Source organism: Helicoverpa armigera, chromosome 21 (assembly GCF_030705265.1).
Source record: "Helicoverpa armigera isolate CAAS_96S chromosome 21, ASM3070526v1, whole genome shotgun sequence".
NCBI lineage: Eukaryota > Metazoa > Arthropoda > Insecta > Lepidoptera > Noctuidae > Helicoverpa > Helicoverpa armigera.
The window spans coordinates 7,725,270-7,748,363 of NC_087140.1; the positions used below are offsets into that span (position 1 = coordinate 7,725,270).

The 23,094-nt window shown below is 33.1% G+C and overlaps 1 protein-coding gene and 1 long non-coding RNA gene across 2 annotated transcripts in view; both read left to right on the forward strand.

Moving 5' to 3' along the window:
- Window positions 1-23,094, forward strand: part of LOC110373551 (disintegrin and metalloproteinase domain-containing protein adm-2) — a 72,948-nt gene that overhangs the window by 33,955 nt on the left and 15,899 nt on the right. Inside the window, exons 2-5 of the mRNA XM_064040084.1 lie at window positions 18,955-19,049; window positions 20,908-21,063; window positions 21,988-22,120; window positions 22,480-22,643. Coding sequence (XP_063896154.1) covers window positions 18,955-19,049; window positions 20,908-21,063; window positions 21,988-22,120; window positions 22,480-22,643 — 548 coding nt within the window. The remainder of the gene's footprint in view (window positions 1-18,954; window positions 19,050-20,907; window positions 21,064-21,987; window positions 22,121-22,479; window positions 22,644-23,094) is intronic.
- LOC135118344 (uncharacterized) lies at window positions 2,793-11,250 on the forward strand. Its single transcript, XR_010277526.1, has 2 exons — window positions 2,793-4,849; window positions 10,770-11,250. It is a non-coding gene; the product is annotated as an uncharacterized LOC135118344 (long non-coding RNA).

Consider the following 23,094-nt stretch of genomic DNA (forward strand, 5'->3'; position numbering starts at 1 on the left):
AGTATTCTATTTAATGGTACAATAGCACTAAAATATCCATTTTCTAGTTTTGTACCATTTAAGTTCCATCCCAAACTGCAGCAGCTTTACTTTCACCTTCATTCATTGAGACATATGATTTTAAGGTTGTTGTAATACCAGCATTTTTAATACGATCGATTTCAACACCATTCAATTCGTACCTAATATCTTGAAACAAATATGACATGGGGTTGTTTATAAAACAACATCCTTTTAACTATTTTTCCTGCAGGATCTTTACTAGATACACTTGCATACCCTTCTATATAAATGGAACTTCCTGATGGTAATAAGTACAAATCTTGTTGGTGAATGGGTATTCTGATTTCATCATTTTCTTTAAAACTGGTAGTATATGGATTGTAGCTATGGATCTCATAGCTCTCAATAGAGTTGTCATGTTGTGGTAAATCCATTATTTGCAGCATTTTTTAATTTAATTTTAATCCAATATCTCGTAGAAATTGTTTATTTTCTTTTGTAATCTTTTTTATTTTTATCGTTTTGAGACGTCTCTCTTCTTTGAAGATAGGAAGGGAAATATTACATTTTCCTCTCACATTAGTTGTTTTATAGAAGACCAACATTTTATTCTAAATTTACAAAGAGATTAGGTATCTTAAATAATTCAAATAACACGACTAGTGCTTGTCATCACTTACATCCTTAGAATGCGAAGATGATTAAAGAAATAAGTATTTTATAATTAGTGTGAGTTACAAGGGTATAAATAATTTTGTAATATAGAATAATAAAAGACCTTTAATTAGGTTACGATATTTTATTACTTTTCCAAAATGATTTCAGAAATTTTAGACACAAGTGTCCACAATTGTACAAGTGATCACGCTGTATGTTTTCATAATTATACTGAATATTTTTCTTTCCTATGTACTTCATAAATTCTTTAGGAGGTTTTAAGTTACCATAACTGTCGAAATATTCTATGTAGTCATTTATTTTGCCATAGGCTACCCAATGAGTACCGGTGTTTTAGAAGAGTCAAGATTGATCACTCCGCATTCTATTGATGAAACTTTATCCGGTAATTTATCTCTCATAAATACACCTCGGAAGAATGGAATATTATTTGAATGCTTAATTATATCAATATTGGTTAAAGCTCTATTGGGTAGCCGAGAGTTTAGTTTTTTCTTTGTGACATAAATCCCTAAACCATCTTTGTAAGGTTTGAGGTGTAACCCTCTTCCAATCAATAACGTTTCCATTTCCTTGTTGTGTCGTTCCGATTCGGCTAATTGTTTCTTGGCTATTTTATATGCATTAATAGCTTTTACAATCCCAGCAGCACCTCCTGCCAAACTGCCTGCAGCAGATAATCCAGCAAATATCGGTACTAACGGAAGAAATCCACCAGTTTTTGGTACTGGAATTATCCTGGGTAATTTTATCGGAAAATCGGATGCAAAGTCTTTAGCTGCTGTGTAAGCTAATTCCATCAATGCTTTCTTACATGAAGGTTTAATTTTTTTTATATGCTTTTTAGTATGAGAAACAACTTTTTTAAGAGTTTTCTTAAAACCAGCTCCTGATCTTGTTTGACTGGTGAGTTTATTTGAGGTTGTTTGCTTACTTTTGTTTGCTATGTCACTTCGTCTTATTTTCATTGTTATTTCTTTAATTTTCTCCAAAGAAATAGCAATGCAATTTAATTTTATTCGAAACAAATACAGGACTTAGTTGTTTAAAGAGCAAATCCGTAATGAATAGTAATCATATATGTATTTCCTTAAATACAGTTTAGAATTATTTATTTTTTTCACTTAAGTATACTTATAATACATTTGTTTTATCGATCCAGCTGTTTTCACTAGGAGGAAGTCCGAGCCATTTAACATATACCTGGTTTCCTTTTCGTTTTAAAACCTTTTCAACTAAGTATACATCAGGATGGTTGGTTTTCTGAAGTTCTTGTGGATAAAAGCTCCTAGTATAGGACGACATCTTGCATCTTCTAACAAATAAGTCCTTGGATTCGTTTCTTGTATTTTTTTAATCTTGAATATTTCTGTGGACCAGTTTGGGTAATATCCTTTATCAAAACATCCTTTGTATTTACTTATTCTAACAAAGTCACCGATGTTAAATTTCCTACCCGTTGTTTTCTTCCTACATTCTGCTAGGTGAATGTATCTCCGCAATATGTTCCTTTTATTGATATGGTTTACAGAAGCTGGTGATTGTCCAATAGTTCTATGAGTAGCGTTATTGTACTCATTTACTTTTTTGTCGAGTGTTCCATTATACCAATTATAATTTCCGTTAAGACTAAATTCTTTGTATAGTTTATTCTTCAAAGTTCTTATTAATCTTTCAACGATTGAGGCTTTTTTAGTGGAATATGTAGAATAATGGTTGATTTTATACTTTCTCACAATATTTTTGAATTTATCATTATAAAATTCTTTTCCTAGATCTGTTTGCAAATTTTTTGGAACACGTCCTTTAGCTAATAGAGCTTTAAACTCTTCTGATACCTGTTGCTTATTCTTTCGTTTCAGAGGAATTGCCCAAGCGTATTTTGAAAAGGTGTCAATGATTACCAGTATATATTTATAACCACTATTCACTTTCGAAATTGCTTGCATATCCATCAAATCAGCTTGCCAAAGATCATCAATATCTTTAAGTATGACCTGCCTTCTCGGAAAGTTAATTCTTGCACATTTATGAATTTCATTTATGACGTCTACTTTGCTCATAATGCTTGTTTAATTTTCCTGCTATTTCTTTTAACTCAATACTTTTTCAACATTTCTTATCCTATAGTCTAAATTTAAAATTAGTTTCTTCAATTCTTCAATTTTTTTAAAAGCACCATCAACTTTTAAAATAAATTGCTCTTCAGTAATAATTTTATTTCTACTAGATTCCTCAATAGTGTTTTCAATTCGCTCAATATTTACGCTACTATCAGCTCTGACTGATGTTTGTTCTGTGTGAATATAATTAACATGTACATGTTCATTCATCTTCCGTAAAAGTAAGTAACTGAGAATATTTCAAAGCTTATTATTCTTTTATAATACCAGCCTCTTTTAACTCTTCTACTATGGATAGAATTTCATTGTCATGATTTGTATGACCAGCATGTTTTGAAGAAATCAGGAGTTTCAATCTTTCAATTAATTCATTAGGGTCATCCCAATAAACATAATCTGTATTGCTTTTATATTTTTTTAAGGTTGGTAAGTTGCCACCACTTTTTGGTTGCATTACCTGCTCTTCTACTTGAACATCATTTTGTTGTGAAAATAAAGGTTTGATAATTTGACGATATTTCAAACTTTTGTCTCCTTTTATTTGACCATTTGAGTGAAAGTCTCGTTTGTGTGCATGTGTATTATGAAGCATATCTTTGTAGACAATTTTATCTACTTCAGTTACCAAACTTAGGTTGGGTTTATTGCGTAGCAAAAGTTCTTTTAAACCTGGTGTTAATTCATAATGCTTATTGTTTATAGTGACTATATTTGTTTTTTGTGAATCATTGACGTTATTTGAAAGAGAAAGTGTTACCTTAGAATTTCCCATCATAAGATTTTTGTTTTCACTACGTATCCCAAATGGTACATTTATGTTATTCTCATAAATTTCCATCATATCTTCTTTGTTCAGTGAAATTAGTGAATCGGTGGACTTTTTTACATGATTTCTTGATAGAGTGTCTTTATATTCAGAATGTGCACTATGGTCTGTTTTTATAAATTCTTTAAAACTTTCATAATCTAGAGATGAGCTGAGTTTTCCAAATGTATTGTTTTCATCTTTAGAAATGTCAAATATCTTTATATCTTTATCATTCACTTTAACTAAAGTTTCCAAGGGATCGGTTATTGGTTTAAACGCCTTTTTAAATTTTAAATTAGCGTTATCTTCTTCATCTTGTAATATTTTTATTTTATTTTTTATAGTATCTGCTGATTTTATTAATTGTTCCTTAATATTAATATCCATCGTTTGATTTTCAATCATACGCAACTGTTATTTACAGCTATTGGAAGTCGATTGATATGTTTTCCATTGCGCGGGTATATATGCATATTCTAAAGGCATATAAATGTATCGAAGCCTTGTCTGTATCTTCCTTTATTAAGAGCGCAATCTTTATTTATTAATAAAAAATCAAACCGATCCTGCCATATCATAGAGCAAAGTTTTTTAAATTTTAACCACTCCATATCCGTATTTACATGCTCATTGTAAATATGTTTTAAATTTTCTCGTCCTGTCTGAAGATAATTATAAGATTAACGTTGTCTCGTATTAGTTGTTTAGGTATTTTGGAATAGGTTTGTGATAAATAAAAACAATCTATGTGTTTATGCCTTCCCATTGCAAAATAATTACGAATGTTAACTTGTTTTTCACATGCAACGTCATCAAAAATCATTAATGAGTTAGCTAAAGCATTATTGGGATGTATTATTTCTTTATTATCATTGAAGACCGAGAATTTAGCACTAGGAACATTCTTCATAACTTGTTTTAGAAAACAATACTTTGGCTGGAAAGCTGTCTTAGAGTATAAATATATATGCTTGAATTTCAAACCGTTTTCATGCAATATTAAATTGAGCATTACATTCGTTTTCCCGCAGTTAGATGGACCACATATTATACATCTGATTGTATTAGGCAAAAGTGCACTGTGTTTTATTTTGTGTGATTGATTTTCTAACTTTATATTACTAATTTCTAAAGTCTGGGGTTGCTTGATGAACTTCATTGTGAAAAGTGAGGCAAAATAACGTTACTAGTCTATTTATATGTTTACAGGTTATCAACAAATAAAAATCAACAAAGAGTAAGTAGCATACGTATATTTTACTTATAATTAAAGTACAGTTATTATAAAATACAATATTAGTATTTAATACATTATACTAAAACTATTAATACACAATACTAAAACTATAATACATTAACTAAAATAGAGTTTTATAGTGACCCCAAGGTAATGTCTCAATTTGATTTGGGAGTATGTATCGTTTATCATCGTTTTTGTTCATCACCACTTTGTTCACTTCTTGTGTGTATAATACATGCTTGATTGACCTAATCATATTCATTTTACATGATTTACTCTCATTATGAAATAATGCCTTATTGTAATGCGATATATCTAGTCTATTTGTAACTGATTTTGAAATACCTTTTGCTTTTTTTATTTGTACTTTGGAAGATAGCAAACAGTAAAGTTTCGCTCTTAAGCCAGTGAATTCAGTGATCACGTCACCACCTAGTTCATCTTTAAAGAGTCCAGGAACTTTTCATTTATTCGTGGTATTAAATAAGGATTATCTAAATGAAAATTACTTGTGTCAAAATCTTTTAAATTATTTTTTATATCACTGTAAATATCTTTTGTATATATTAAATAGAGTAGACTGTCAGTGTCTGTGTAACAAAGTCTTATATTATTCATGTATTTCTTTTCATATTATAATGATACTGATAAAGATGTAATTTAGCATATTCTAAAACACTGAAGCCTATATAAATTGGTCTGTCTAAAAAATTTTCTCGGGTTTTAGCTGAACTGCTACTAAATTTTCTGAAAATACAGATACAGATTTAAAATTAGGTTTACAAATTAGCTTTTCAGCACCATGTTGCTTATTTGTAATATTATCTACATCAACCCATTTTGTCGCTAATTTAATATCTACTTGTTTTCGTTTATTTTCAATCGTTTTACCGAAAATAGAATTATTTAAAAGCTTGAAAAAATCTTTCTCGAATGTAGTTGTGGATGCTTGACGCAGGCTAGTGTTTAAATCAATATATTTTTAAATATTCTTCTTGTCTAAATGTTAGAATACGGTGGATTTTTCTTAAAACAAGTCCGTTTTTCAAACATTCCTGTAAATGAGTGTAATGAATTACATAATTAAATTTATCATATAAATTAGCTATAAGTTTAGCTGTCTTTCCCCCTGGTGGTATAAACTTTTCAGGAGCAAAAGGTAAATCACTATGAAAATCATGTACGTGCTCGGGATATTCGAGATCTACTTCTAATATAAAACCATATTGACTTTCATCCGATATACTCATTACATCAAAGCAATTAACTTCCTTCTGATTTAGAAAACGAAACTCTGTAATTGGGAACTTTTTAGTCATTGCGTAACCATACAGATTATTGCAATCGAGATATATCAAATAACTAGAAGGTTCTAGATCATTAAATTCTGGCAAATATTTATTGTTAGCCTTCGCATGACGTAATGAGCACTGTGCTAGACCACCGCGTATGCCCTTCTCTAGCATTTGATACATTTCTAAGTCATCTATTAAATCAAGCTCAACCTGTGTATAGAGCAGCATAGCATCCCAGCTTAAACTAGGTGCAGTTACGTAGTAGGCAGGATCTAATTTATAATATTTTAAACTTATATTTCTGAAATTTTCAAATATATCGCACAATAATAAAACATCACATTTCAGGTATAGATCAGTATACTCGCCAATAGTTGTTATTTTAAATGCATCCCATACAGTTTTTGCATGCTTATATTCTTCATCGGTAATATGCTCCATTTTCAATGTGTTATAAAAGAATTCTTTCGGAGGAAGTTTTGTTTCTTCATACTTTTCCAAGTATTCATGTAATCATAAGGATAAATACCTTTAGTTTTGAGCAAATATATTAAATTATCATTTCTCATTTCCGTTGATAAATGCAAAAAATCTTTATCTGTCAAACTTTTGCTTAGTGCATCTAAACTTGAGCTTAGAAACTGAAACGAATCAATAAATTTAATTTGTACAGGACGGTTACTATTATCATGATCTATGTATTTAGTAATGGTTAAATATTTTTCTTTAGTTTTGGGTATTATTTTAATATGACCTTTATGTTTTGCTAATTCTTTTATAAAGATGGGAATCATAATTCGATAAATTATGAAAAATTACAGGTATAAATGGACATACTCTAAACATTAGATTACATTGAGTATGTGCAGGTCCTCTATACTTTCCTGTCACATGATCGTGGTCACGCACTTTATCGTCGAGTAACAAGCGATCACAAATATGACAAGTACTTGCATTGTTATATTGGGTTTGTTCTTTTAGTTAAAGGTATCATTTGTTTTTTAATTAATAATATATCATTTATTTTCTTCACATCTTCTATTAATCTAGTGATAAATACCTCCACACAATCTAGACCTCTATATGTTACATATCTATTTTGGCGGGGATCATGTGAACAACATATGTAATATGCAAAACATGAAGGTTGGTGTTTTTAAATTATGTGTGTTTTCAGATTTCTTTTCGAAACAATTTACCAATAGACTTTCAAAGTCTGCGTAAATTACATAGTTGATTTTTTGTTTTCGTTCATAATTCTTGAAACCCAGTTTACTATTTTTATCAGGTAAAATTGATAAAGTTTTAGAACAGATATGAGATCTATACTTAGTTTCACAGCTATAAAATTGTAAACATGACTCACACAGAAAAAAATTACCTTTATGATTTGTTACTTGTCCTCGTACTAAACGTGCCAGGTCTTTGATAAGACAGTAATGACTCATTCCTTTTCTTTCTAAATATAACAAATTTACATGTATAGATCTTCTTTTGTTTGTTAAATATAGAGGGCCGGTTACTGTTTCGCTCTTATTTTCTACTCCATAGACATTGATACTTATATTATTGTTGGTCTCAAATAATTTTATGTCTTCATATGAAACAGGGAAAGACATCCCTTCAATATTAAATATAGAACTGTAATGTGGATACGAATTAGTCCTGCATACATTCTTCTTAACGGGATATAATGAAGCTACTACACTCCATAAAAAGCAGCAATTGTCATTATTTTGAATATTAATACAACTTTTCGAGTTTTAAGTTTTTGGTAATTCAAGGTAAGTACCACCTCTCATAGGACAATATTTATTAACATTGATTTCAAGATGGCTCACTGATTTAAAAGACCATCCAGATTCTTTGTGTTCGAATTCTGACATTTTGCATTTTAAAAGTTCAATAGCATTCGAATAGAAGTCACTTAAAATCGTGTTATTACAAATAACTTTATATTTCGTATTAACGACTTAAGTTGTTGCTCACTTGTTTTGGTAACACAAAGTGGGCAAACAACTCGAAGTTAATCTTGACACAAGTATTCTTCAATAAAGACATATGTATAAGTTTCAGGACATCGTTCGTATTCTCACACAAGAATGCTTCGGGTGTACAGTATTCAACACCTTGTGCAGGGTTTAAACGATATGTTATGATTCTGTTTTTGAAAGCACTTGCAATTACAAAGATATTGTTAAAATGGCTTTGAACTAAACTATTTGACTTATGTACATTAGTTCTTAAATGATATTTCAATTCAGTTTTCGGTAATTCAATCTGACATTTTTTGCATATTATTAATTCATTGTTAGGATCATGGATATCAATTTCTTTTCTATTAATTCATTACTAGGATTATGGATATCAATATCTTTTCTATTAATTCATTATTAGGTTCATTGATATCAATTCCGGATTCTTTTCAATCTTCCGCGAGGAAGATACTCGAGGTGCTGTAAAATAAAACAATAATAGATCTAAATGTATTTTTTATACGTGAATAAATTGTAATTACAAACTAAGTAATTGAGTAAATACTGATTGATTACATTATTGACATGAAAGCATTTCAAGTCAGTCATCATTTAAAAATAAACAGCAATAAAAGAAATATAAGATTACATGTACCTATTACATTTATAAGTATTTTTAAAGTTTTTTTTGTAAATAGAAAAAAAAAAAATCGTAAATATAAAGAAACGTTAATAGTAACTGCTTACAAACTCTAAAGCACAGTTCTTAAACTCCCGCCTGGTCTCGTCAATAAAGTCTTTAAGCCGAGCCCATGCTGGCGTATTATTTTCAGTGCGATTTTTTATTGAAATAATTGAATGACGCCACCGATTTATAGGTGCGACATGTTCTATCGTTTTCACATCATAAATTTTAATTCTATGTAGTAAGGGCCCTGTTTTAACTCATCGGTTTGCCGGCTTAAGCCGTTTGCAACCCTACGTGTGAAATAGGAGTATAAGGGAGTTATTTTTATTACCCTTTAAATTACTTGCTGCTATCTCTTCACGATCATCGTCGCTGTCACTACCAAATAAGTCATGGCTCGTGGTCTTCATATCGCTTCTCTGGGGCTTCATAACAGGACTGATGGGATGAACAGTAGGCGACATCGTCTTGAGCTTCTTCTTCTTACTGTCCGGATGCGATGATTTGCTGGCGCTTCTCTTAGCAGCATCGCCGGAGCGTGAAGATGAAGACGCTGATGACGAATCCTTCACGTGTTTCACCCGTGTCTGTTGTTCCTCATATTCGTCTTCGGAGGGAAAGAGGTGATCAGCAGAAGTTGGTCCCGACCTGAACAAAAATACAGATAAAATAATTAGAATCAATAAAATAAAAAAGGATTAGGTACCCAGATACCATAGTCACAGGTAAATAGTTCGAATATAATAATCGAAAAAGGTGAATAGTTCGAATGAAGAAATAGATTACATTGTGATTGTATTGAATCTATACAAACATTTTATTCTGTTCATTCATTAGAATCATTCAATATTATTATTTTTTATATAATAAAAATAACAGATTAATAGATAATTATATCAGGACATGTAATGAATGAATAGATGAGTATTATAATAACAGGATATACAGGTAGGTACTTACATTCTTGAGGATTTGATTGAATAGGTTAACACTTTTGATAAAATTAAACTTGCACGCTGATTTAGTTCAGGAGTGATTTGTGTTGTTATTCGGGAGCCGTTTATATAGGCCTAAAATCACGTCATTCTAACCAAATATGTAAAATGCACGCTTGCAAAAATAAAACTAGTTGTCACACGTGGTTTTACCCGCGTCCCGATGGATTTAATTCCCGTACCAGGACAAAATATAGCCTATGTTCAACGCATTTAGTGTAGCTACCTAATAGTGAAAGAATTCGGTTTGATCGTTTCGGAGCCTATTCGCGGCAAACAAAAAAATAAACAAACAAACAATCAAATCTTGCCTCTTTATAATATTAGTAGAGAAATGCTGAGACTGCAGATGCTGCCATATAAAGATTATTTGCGATGGTGCATACGAGCGTTTAAATTGTAGCGTTTTCGGTAGCTCAGTCAGGCAGACAATCGTTTGTAAATCGCATATTATGTAGATGTTCTACCAATTGTAGAAACGATGTATAGCAACTTCTACCCACGATCGACGCAAAACAAGCAGTTTATAAACTTTTTCCATGTATAGGTAGGAAATATGTTTATCAGCAGAAACGCTGCGGTTTGCACGCTCGCGTACATTATTTCAACTTCTTACACGTGGAGTACCCAAATAAGAACTTGAATCTCACGTTTCTATAGTATATTTAAAAACAATGTATAATTATGTATTTAATTTTATAATTTTGAACCTTAATGACAAGAAAAAACAAAATGCGAGTAAGTATAAAACCAGAATAAAATCCTGGAGAAATCACATTCCCGTTGAATATCTCGTTCTACAATGTCGGTAAGTCAGCCTTTTCTAAATAATCAAACATTATTTTTATTTTTGATACTTTTATTCAAATAATATCTACATAATAATTCTACTTAACCATTGTATACTTACGAATAGAAACAGTTGATATTTAAAATAATAATTTTAATTATGTATTGTTTCAGAACTCCAGTGATATTTTCATCAATGATTCATCATGCTCCCAAATACCGGCAGCGCAACAACTACGTCAAAATGTTTTGAACTACCTAGAGAGGGAAAGACCGTTCCGGTATGATGAAATAAGATCGAGTCCATCGTACTCTCCGATTCCAGCAGCATCAAGAGAAAGACCCTTTCAATTCGAAGAAAGACCGAGCAGCAGCGGCCCTGAAAGAGTTCCTAATAGTAAAAAACGAGGGACCAAAACTTTGTATTCGTACATTAAAAAGCCTGCAAAGGGTTTACAATCGAAAGTAATACGGATCCAAATCTATGATGCAGAAGATTTAAAAAGTTCTAAATTATGTGAGTGTAGGGCTAATGTATGCGCTCAGCATATTGTTGAAAATGTGTTTAACGATGATATATACAAGTGCGCAAAAGATATGATAAGTAAAATTCAAAAGAAACTGTAAATAATTCATAAATAAACAATATTACTGATGTCTGTCTTTTAATTACCAGATTAACCTATTATTAAACAAGCATTGCTCACTTATGTACCTACTTACCTACCTACTCAACTGTATATAAATTAATTACCTATTCGTTTTATCAAACATAATTCCTATTGTTTGATGTATAGGTACCTATTTGAGTATATATCTGCTCATATCTTATGAACTTAAGCCTGATTGAATCATATTCAATAGTAGCAATTTTTATATGAATAAACATACATTGGTATAGTTACGGAGGCCTATGATGGGTAGAATCAGAATGGAATGCGCTCAGTTTCCTTTACGGGAATATGTAAACATTCTAACGCACCTAGCAACGCTCGCCAGTTGGATCATTTATAATTATTGTCAACCATTAATCATTATTAGGTAAATGCTTTTTATTAAATGCTATATTGTGTTTTTGCTCTCCAAAGACATAGAACAGCTCTTGTCTGTTAGTATGAACCGCTCATTCGATTTGTTTAAATAAATGCTGTTTGTAAGCAGTTGCAACATAAATAACGTACAATATATAAACGTGATATAATTATATACGGGAATGCAATTCAGGAAACATATTAAATTGAAGTTACCTAAAAGACAAGGTAAGTATTGAGGGACCACCTTTTTACTATAGATGGGTCTCTAAGTAACTAAGATAGTTGTCTTACTTTAAATAAAGGTTTTTGAATAGAAGTCTCATTTTGAAAAGAGAATTCTGGATACGATACTTATTTAATTCAGTGAATAGAGGTCTTACTTTGAATAAAGGTTTTTGAATAGAAGTCTCATTTTGAAAAGAGAATTCTGGATACGATATTTATTTAATTCAGTGAATAGAGGTCTTACTTTGAATAAAGGTTTTTGAATAGAAGTCTCATATTGAAAAGAGAATTCTGAATACAGTACTCATTTTGAAAAGAGAGTATTGGGGTATCTGGATCATCATTTGATCCAGATGCCCCAATACTCTCCTACTGATATGGCAATTGAAGGCAAAGATTTACGTGCGAGCTGCAAAGGAAGTCAGAATCTATTTTATGGGACCAATGGGTCGTGCACGTTTTATGGACCACTATTCATATTCAGTGCCCGTAGTTGCCGAGTGATCGTTTACCAGAGAGGATTAAGAAATCTTTAGCCTTTTGGCGGGAATTATTTATCTGTGGAACTGTCATAGTAAATTGATGAAGGAGGTTGTATGTCACAAACCATAAAGTTCTTTAATTTATTTTTATTAAAATGCACTAATAGTCATACTTGTACACAACCGCTTATGCAAGTTTCCTGTTACTCATAATAAATAAAGTCATACTTCGTTTCTTAGAATTTGTTATTGCACTATGCAATTACACTGAATAATCTTAACCCAAAATTATTGTGGTTAGAACAGGGTACGATAGAAGTTTCAAATACATATTGTATTTTTGAATCGTTCTAAGCTGGAAATAGACTAGAATTCGACATTGAAGTCTAAACGAAATAGGATTACACGAATTAAAAAAAAGACCATAGAATATTTTTAGATGTCTTTATTAGATCTATTGACGAGACCTAAATATGGATTTTTATTTCTTCTATCTATATTTTTACGAGCTTTACTAAATCCTTTATAAGGGTGCCTTCTCAATTTGGCAATAGACCAATTCATTCATATATTCCTAGCGAATCAATTTTCAATGTTATACCTACTCATGAATGATTCAATATTTGAAATAAAATACAATAATCTGAATACATATGTAAATACATGCAAATAAGGTTACATAGCTAGAAACGGAATGAAATCGCATATCATAATAATATTTATTAATAAGACTAGCTTCCGTCAGCGGTTTCACCCGTGTGCCGTGGAAACTTCTTGCCGGCACGAGGACAAAAGCCTATATCCTCCACAATAAATGGGCTATCTAACACTGAAAGAATTGTTCAAATCTGACCAAGAGTTCTTCAGACATGAGCATTCAAACAAACTCTTCAGCTTTATAATATTATTAAAGATTACTGTACAAATACTTGAGATTTTAATATCTTAGTATTTACGATAGCTACTCCGAACTTTTATGGCCTTACTACAAAAACTTTAACCCCTGTTTTACACTTGTCTAAAAAAATTTTGGCTGCAAAATGAACCATATGTCAACGTCATAATTTGACATTTTTTTAGACAAGTCTCAGACTGACGTTAAAAAGTTTTTGTGGTAAGACGGTTAGTCTTCCGCGATTTCCGTTAACAATGACTCATGTTCAACGGAAGTGCGTTGATGTTAATCTTTGGATACGCTAGCCAATTCTGAACATACTAATTATTACTACACGCATGCGTAAATTTATCCTATAGCATACGAGATTTGTTTATGATTTAGAATGAGGGTTATAACAACGGAAGTTGGGTTTATTCTTGCTAATATAGGTCGATGATTTTAGTCTGCCGATCAGGTTAAAGTGGTAGGTTCGTAATCACTTGGGCTATCTCCCCTTCTTGTCTAAATAATTTTAAGTCAGGATGCAGTTGTATCGTTTGTGATCCTTTTGGACCTCTAGAAGATGCAGTGTCGGCAACATTAACGTTTTTAAAATTACACAAGCTTTACTTCTTCAAGTAAAGTTAAAGTTAAAAATACCTCTTCCATTTCGCAAAATCGCGAACTTTGCAAAGTAAGGTTGAAAATGAGCGAAAATGCTTTTGTGTCGAAAACCCACTATCTATAATAACATCGTGTGAAAGCTACCACAGAATTGTATGTAGCACTAAATTGCGTTTAAGCTAAGAAGTGAGAGTTAACAGCTAGAACCCATGTTTGTTATGATTTACTACATGAAAACTAAACGCGGCGGAACAACTGTCATTAATTTCGCGTATTCAAGGAACGGCTGTCAGTTTGTAAATATAGTTTTAGTATGGAGGGTCGTGGAGATCCTGTCTAAGAATACTCCGATCCTTTCCAGTGAGTAGCAGTAGATTATAGATGCGACTTCAGAGATTAAAACTGCTACACTTGAAGCATGTAAACATTTCATAAATGCTGATAGAATCGTATTCCAGAAATCTGATAGTGCTGGGTATGTTTTGGGACAAGCTCTGCAGAGATTGACCAAAATAGGTTGGTTCAGTCACTTGCTTGAACCATCATTTAGCTTGAAACTGTGGACTATGATCATCATGTCATTGAAAAGCGGCGCGGGCGGTGCCTTTCAATTTAGTATTTGTGCAATAAAACCCATTGATATTCTTATTGATGTTTGTTGCAATTTTATTGTCCTTCGCGAGCTATCAGTGTCTCGTCGTTTAAATACCTTTTCAGTTAACAAAGATTCTTTCTATAGATTTTTGACACAGAACGGTACTTATATCGTTATCTTTATTTGTCGGATTTACACCAGTTTCAGATTTTGTTTTAACACCCAATCAATCAAAACCAAACAACAAAGAAACATTAGCGTCTAGATTTATTATAAAATGCAACATTAAAGTCAATGTTATAATCTGCAACTGGTTAGAGCGCTTAAATCAGTGTAATATTATGGCAATCTGGCTCAGAATGTTGATTGCACAGAAGGTGACTAGGAACGTAACTATTTCTGCCTTTGTGTACGTTTCGCCCTGTTATGGTATGACCGAGTCGACTTGTTCCGTAAACAGGAACGTCATTTTCTCAATAATTATATCTTTGTTGACGATATTAGGGAATTGGTTGAAATTATTAATTTATACCTCGATTCGATTGTTATTTTCGATCGAGGAGGTCTGATAGGCAGTCGCTTCTTGTAAAGCACTGGTACTCAGCTGAATACGGTTAGACTGGAAGCCGACCCCAACATAGTTGAGAAAAAGGCTCGGAAGATGATGAATAACATTAAACAACGGTGTAAATAAAACACATACTTAATCATAGGGGTTGTTTGTAAAGACGTGATGATGCTGCGGGCATGACAATACTTACAGACGATATTGTTTCGTAAATAAAAGCATGCATAAAATTACAGTGACGTTTTCTTACGTCTTAGGAATTTAATATAATGTTAAGACTATAGGCCCTAGTGTCCTTCTGTCTTTGGAATTTAATATATCTCTCAGACTATGGCCCTAGGAATCAAGTTATTGTTGTGTGTACTCTGTGTCGTCATCCGCCCATTATCTAACTCTTTGTACTAGAAATACCGAATCTAATAATATACGACTTATTATTGTCATTGTTTTAAAATAACTGTAATTATATTAAATGCCAGCTATAATCATTCTTCTTGCGTGAATTATGTCGATAAATAGTTTATGTACATAGGTACTTATTAGTATTTTTTAATATAGTTACATAAAACATGAAACACACTATTAAAATCTTCACGCTATTTTACTAATATATTATTAGTTTCATTATAATTTGTCCATAGTGAATCGATTTTGCGATAAGTACTGCGAAGAATTTTGCTTAGAAACAGCCTTTCCACTTTAAAAATACAGTTTGCAAGGATCGGCAAATTAGATTACGAAGCCAAAGGACTGTCGAATATGACTTTGATTTGCATAGTCTGGGAATTGTGCTGATCAAATTTTGTCCTTATATCAAGGTTTTAAGGATCCAAGTGCCCTGGCTTGAAAATGCAAATTGCATATACTTTTCGGTCGTAACTTCAGGATTGCTTGTCATAAGAATATTGAGGGTGCATAAAACCTAAAAAATCCCTTTTAATGGCAGTATCGTCAGCAATATGAAATTAAACGTAAAACGATTCCCCAAGACCAGAAACCAAATATCTAAGGACCATAAGCAATATGAAATTAAACGTCAAACGGCTGGAAAGACCAGATATCTAAGGACCAAAATTTGAGTTCGAGTCGTTTATGTAAACTTGATATTAATCTCCGTAAATCTGTTAAGTTGCGATAACCACTAATTTATGTGTAGCAGGATGTGTAACCAGGCTTATCTCTGTAGAGAAGGATGTGGCGAAATGATCGAAAAAATCTTTTTAGTGATAGTGTAAGGTAAAAGATACCTAGGTTAACGAGCTAGTTGTGTGCCGGTTCTGTTTTTTTTCTCATATTAATATCTACGGTGAAAAATCTCAGTATACTGCCAATTGCGTTTTACGCTTCCCTAAAATACCAAAACATACATACAAATAAGTGCCCAAAAGCGATAAGTACTTAATTCAAATGATAAACAATCCTAAATACGTAGTGCTAAAATATCTAAACAAATAAAACATATTTTCTTCTTTTTTGGTACTAACAAATTGTTAATTTGCACATTTTGGACCTGCAAATGGCATACCATTTCTGGCTCTTTCGCAAGAGTAAAATAATTAGCGTAAATTTTGGACTACATTCTTCCATCAACAGCTAGTTTCAGCAATATATTAGCAATTTTATTGTCATGTCAATCTATGAATGCTTCGCACATCACGCTATTTTGAAGGCTATAAATAGACCGGTTTAACTGGGCCAGCCCAAAACTGGCGGGAGCACGATGCGTGTGGTGGTAAATGCCCATTTAGGACATACGCTAGTCTTTACTTGTAAATATCCACAAAATTTTGCCTAGATGCTTAGCTTTACTTGCTTCCGTAGACTTGATGTTTTGAAAGGCAATTAACCATGGCCAGTTTTAGGACTCCCTGTTGTATGTGTATTGTCTTTTCAATGTTCTTTTGGTCGTCATAGTTAATTACATTCTTACGTCTCTTGCAGTTAACTTCACTATCATCAGCAATTTTTGCAAACCCTTTTGTACGATGTCGCTCTAGTTCTTATTCCCTTTCTCTAAGTTCACCCTTCTTTAGTTTTGTTACCAGATCTGCAAAAAAGCCTCCTGCTTGACACCCAGAACGAATGTCTTTGTTTCAAACTTTGCGTATCATGTCAGGATGTCTTCCATGTGTAACTGAGCTATCACAATTAAGATCTCAAGGTCCAATTGTTTTAAGGTTACAAAGCTGCCTTTAAGTGATATAGTTATTCGTGTCTCGTTACTAAGTCCTAAATAATATAATTAATGTGTCCAAGTCGATCTCGTTTTATTATGACGGCGTAAGATCCGGTCCAATTACTGCGGTCTTGATCTTAATTAAACTGGATTAATTTATTTTAACAGTTATTCCAAATAAGATGAAAATTTTATGGCCAATGACTTGTATGATACTTGTAATCACTGATTCGAAATTCATTATTATGACTTTTTGATTACATAAAAGACGCTGTTCGGTCTACTCATACCATCTCTGAACCACTAAAGACATAGGTATATGATCTGAAGTATAATTATAAGAACATGTACTGCTAAGTTTATCTTCTTAAGCCTCAAGCTTCTTGAGTCTAAAAACAGCATAGTAGAAAAACGCAATAAAACGAACATACAAGCCCAAACAATGTGCCTTTGTATAATGGAAGGTGAGGTGCGCGCGCGACGATCTATGCCCACTTTAGGCATATTTGTTTTTTATTCTACAAATAAGTAGTTCTTTGACATTAAAGTGTAAGGGGAATACATTCCTGGATAATATATTATTGGTTACAAATGCCCACCCAAAGTAGGGCAAAGTATTTCTCCAGTCCCATCATTCGATAGGCACGTTCTAACAGTACTAACGTCCAATTTAATTATTAAACATATAAAGAGAGAGTTTCACAACTGCAATAAAAAACCGGATGGAAACCGTTTCACTAATTGTTATGTTAAGCCCCACACAGGCAAAAACTAGTGCCAAAAATAAGACCGCCATTTTGCATAATGACCAAAAAAATATAATTAATTACACTAATTGTATTTTTTTATGACAAATAAACATTATACAAAACATGTTCATTCATCTGTGTCCGACGTAGTAATAAAACCGGTCATTGATCTAGCATCTAACCTAGCTACAGTTTTAGCTGGCACGCGATTGGTCAATCTGATGCGCGCGCGCACTATTGTGCACTTGATGAGGAAACCTGTCGTCAAGTGAACTGGGTTCTTGGCTTATTAAACTGAAGATGTCATTGATACTACAGGTCTTGTCTGACCTCTTAAGATATCAATGAAGTTGAAAAAGAACACTGTTTGAAGAGGATCGAAGTTTTGCAATCTTGCAATTCATCATCTATGTTTGGGATTTTTCGGTGATACAAACAAATGTTTCTAAAAGCAAATTCATAGCTCATTGTCAGTTTGTCTGTAAATGTTTGTGCATTTCTCGCCGTGGTGGTAAATAGAACACAAAACGTGATAACTTCTTAAATCGTTACAGTCTCATATAACTCTCATCTATGTCAAAAGAGTTCTACGACATTAGAGCCATAAAAATTATGCGTTATGAATTTCAAAGACTATTAAAAAGAATATCTATCTAAGAATCTAAAACATCGACATAATCTGCCATTCCTTCACGGTTTTTAAAACAAAGGCTTTGCGGTAACGGTACTAAAATGGATGCAAATTAAAATTCTTCAAATGAATCATTTTATTGGCGAAGTGAATGTATTTCCTGTGCCTTTTGCTTCTATCTTCAATCTTGCCTTCGTGTATTCGTATTTGTACAAGGGTAAACGGGAAATATGAATAATTAAATAATCAGCTACAATAATTATTATTTATGATTGTTTAAACATATTGTTTCCGTTGAGAAGTAGGTGGACAATCTCCGGTGCTTTTCCGTCCAAAGAAAGAGGAAAGTTTTGAAGTTTATTTAAGTCAATATTAACAGTAGTTTTTTTTTGTTTCAGGACAGCCAGCATTAGACTTTAACAAGCACAAATTAATTCAGCCTATAGTCCATCATGGAAGAACAAAAAGAGAGATATCTTCAACGAGAGACACGGTAAAGGATATAAATATTTACTTAAATTGAAGTCTTCTAAATTGTGACGATGTGGCTAGAGCTGGTATAAGTATGAAAGGAAAAATGGACCCTAGTTATTTGGAAATCAATTTACAGATAAATGGAGGCTTTCCACCAAGTTTTATTTCACACAGAGATTCAAAAGAAAAGTTCTAGAGGTATATAATCTCTTCTAGCAATGTAAGTCCTGCACATCAGTTTAGCAATTTCAACGGCCTATAATGTAATCAATCTTTGCAAATGAACCAGCGATGTCAAAGCAAGCGAGGCCATCCTCAGCTTAACTCTTTGCTTCAAACTGTGAGAAATCACACTCTTGTCAGAAGACACGCTTGCAATCAAGTCTGTTCAATGTGACTCCTTGTACATGTCAATATTATCTTAAAGGTCTAATAGGCGCGGTGCTTTATGAATGATCAGTAACTGGAGCGTAGACTATTACTTCTAGTCTTCATAAATGTTGTAAATTATAGTTTTATGTACGTTTCTACTTTATACTCAATCATTTCCCGTTGGTATTTGTTTCTGATTAGGCTATTAGAGGACGTTTCAATGAACATGAAACCAAAACGTTCATAATTTTGGATTTTACGTGGGTTTTCCTTTGGAGTTAAATTTTAATTATCCTTAAACATATTGCATTTGAATCGTTCTAATTTAAAAGTCAAGTGTAGGTAATATGAACTAGAATTCCTGTAGTCTTGATTTTAACCTTTTGCATGCTTTGAGAGAAGCATATTAAGTTCGTGAATTTATTTGCGGTTTATGCATTGTAAATATTGTTCTCAACTTCTGATCAACAAGAGTCACGGAAAATGATTGTAGATTTGATTTTAATTACTGTTTGATTGTTGTGGTTATTATCAAATTGATTTGGAACCGTGCCATTATGACCTTTACCAATTTGGCCATTTGGAGGTTGATAGGTCGACGAACAAAGCTAAGTAAGTTGTGCACCTGGAATCTGGACAGATAGATCAATTCTTGGTCACATCTGAGAATATAGTCCATATTTCCGAGCCTTTTCCCAACTGTGTTGGGGTCGGCTTGCAGTCTAACTGGATGCAGCTGAGTACCAGTGTTTTAGAAGGAGTGACTTGACGACCTGTAACAAATGAAACTTATGTACTATAACAAGTACGATATGTATGTCAGTTAAAACTGTGTGAAGGTTTACCTCCCTCATGTATAGCGTGTTAAACGCCATAAAAATGTATTACAATATAATTCAACTACGGAATTCCATTTAGAAGGCAAGCCACCGACCTCTGTCAGCTTTAAGTGACCGGCGGCAAAATTGTAGTTTTCTAACGGTAATTCCAAATTACATGATTGTCGATCATTATTGTGGTGACTTGTGCGTCTAAATCTATTCTGTTTGTCTGTTTGTGGTTACTTCTTGGGTGTTGGGAAATGTTCTCCAAATTGCCAAGGAAATGGAATGCAAAACTACATTTGCCGATTATTGTTCTTGACTTGGAAGTTTAATGAATTAGGCTGCTCATGGTTATTTCTATGTTCTTTTGTGCTCAAGTGGCGTCGAGGCATGTGGCTTGTTTAGCTGTAGACTTGCGCGTAAGAAATTTTATTTGACCTTACCCAAAAAGAGGACAAAGCCTTAACCTGTAGCGGTGAGAACTGACTGAGTGAAAAATATTTTCTTATGTTATTTGGCCACATTTAAACCTAGATAGGTATCTTGGTTCTGCATAGTTTAGGGTTAATAGGATTTGTACTTCTGAAATACGACATAATTTAGTGTCAAGCTGTTCATTTCCTTAATTCTTAAAGTCTTCCTCTCCAAGCAAATAAATAATTACAACATTATCTATTGCAGAGCGGTGCACATCATTCAGAGGTGACAGTGACAGTCCCTATAGATGGCCAGGAGTACATCCTGGACCTGAGACTGAACCACGACTTAGTGACGGACAACCATGTACTTAGGTACCAGAAGAATGGCAAGACTGTCACTTACAAACCTACGAAAGAGGTAAGATATACATACGTATACAACTATACATACAGATAGATATATATAATATATATATAAACTATCTCATCCATCCTCCGAGCCCTTTTCCCAACCATGTTGCGGTCGACTTCCAGTCTAAAAAAAATTTCTATACTAATATTATAAAGAGCAAAACATTGTTTGTTTGTAATGACTAAATTCAAAAACTACTGGACCGATTTTAAAAAATCTTTCACCATCAGAAGCTACATTATCTGCGAGTAACATAGGCTATATTTTATCCCGGCAGGGCAGTAGTTGCCATGGAACGCGGGTGAATCCGCGGGAAAACGGCCAGGGCTTATACAAAAGCATATTGTTTTGGGAAATTATTCTTGTCCAAATTCTTGCGAAAGATAAAGAGGAAATGGTGAAGCTTCTTGATTACTTACGGTAAAATTATTAACCATGGATTTCGATAGAACCATTCAAGTGTAAATCGGCGATGTCAATTTGTGCCCATCGAAGCTTTGTTAATTATGATTTCGACAGTCCCTTCATCTTTGACTTCCTCTTTAAAACGGTTATTAAGAATAGCTCTTCCATTATTAATGAAGAAATGTTTATTATCTAATAGTGCCCCTACTTCGATATCCCAAGTTGCTGCATCGAAAACAAAGACTTTTTGACATCTTGAGAGGTGCTAGTATTACCTTAATGTCTTTATAACATATATTTATAACATATTGTACCTGCACCACATAAAAACTGTTTAAAAGTCAATAAAATTTTCTTTACACAGTTTTATTTACTTACATATCAGAACTGACACATACATGCTCTCCGATGCACGGGTGTATCAATCTCCAACTCCGAGCTTCATTTTGAAAGTACCTTAAAAACATCATCTTTTTCTTCCCTGAAACTTAAAAAGTACTTATTACTGTATCAAAATTGTTCCAGGATATAGACTTATGTCAATACTCAGGCTCGGTGAGGGGCAAGCCTGGTTCCTGGGTAGCAGTGTCTACGTGCCATGGTATACGGGGGATCGTGTTCGACGGAGAAAGGATGAAATATATCGAACCGGCTGAAGGTATGCCTGGAAATAGCGTTTTCATTTGTGAAGAAGATTTTTATATGCATGGGTTCGTGGGCATGTTCATTCTTAAAGAAAAGGGGATGTTGTACATAATATAATATTCTGTCTGACTACGATTAGCTTTTGGATTATTGAAAACCTAGATGGTGGTAATTCTTATAGTTTAACTCTAAATTAGCTTGGAAATCAGATGACGAGTAGCAAACAATTGTTTTATCCAGAGCTCCAAGCTCTTAAGGTTCCCTGAAGCCTTCATGATTGTTAAGAACAGTTTCTATCCGTATATTATTGTACTCGTCCTCTACTTCAGCACTCGACAGAGGCCTTTAAACAACATTAACAACTCTTTCCAGGTCCAGAAATACAATCGAACCACTACATCTACGACCATGGGGATCTGAATAATGAGTACCACTGCGGTTATGAAGGCGGAGTGACGCACAATGCTAGCTATGACCCGGAACTCTTTCACAAGTACCACAGAGAGAAGGATATGCAGAAGAGTCGGATTACCAGGGTAAGTGAGGACTGTAAATATGAATATAAGTCAAACAAAAAACATCTGAACACTGACATTTTGAGTAACTACTTTAGGCTACCTTTTGTCCGGGCATGTGGAGTAGTATGCACGGAATGCGGGAAAGCTAGCAGTCTCTGTTACACTTTTAAATAGTTCCCGGTTGAATCACCGCTATCAAGTGCAGGTCCAATTGGATGCATTAAAGAGTTAATTAGTAATGTCGTAAGGTGTTGTCTCTTAATTACTGGCAATTATGTCCTGTAGGATGAATCTTCCAAGAAGTTATTGTTATTTGAAGCAAAGTTCCTATTTTCTTTATTTTTCTACGACACCCTACACTAGGACTAGGGTTATACATGATCTTCAATTCAATTTGTTTTGGTCGGTAAAATGATTATAAGGTTTTCGAAATCTGTTGTTTGCAAGAAAAACCAATATTGTAGCTGCC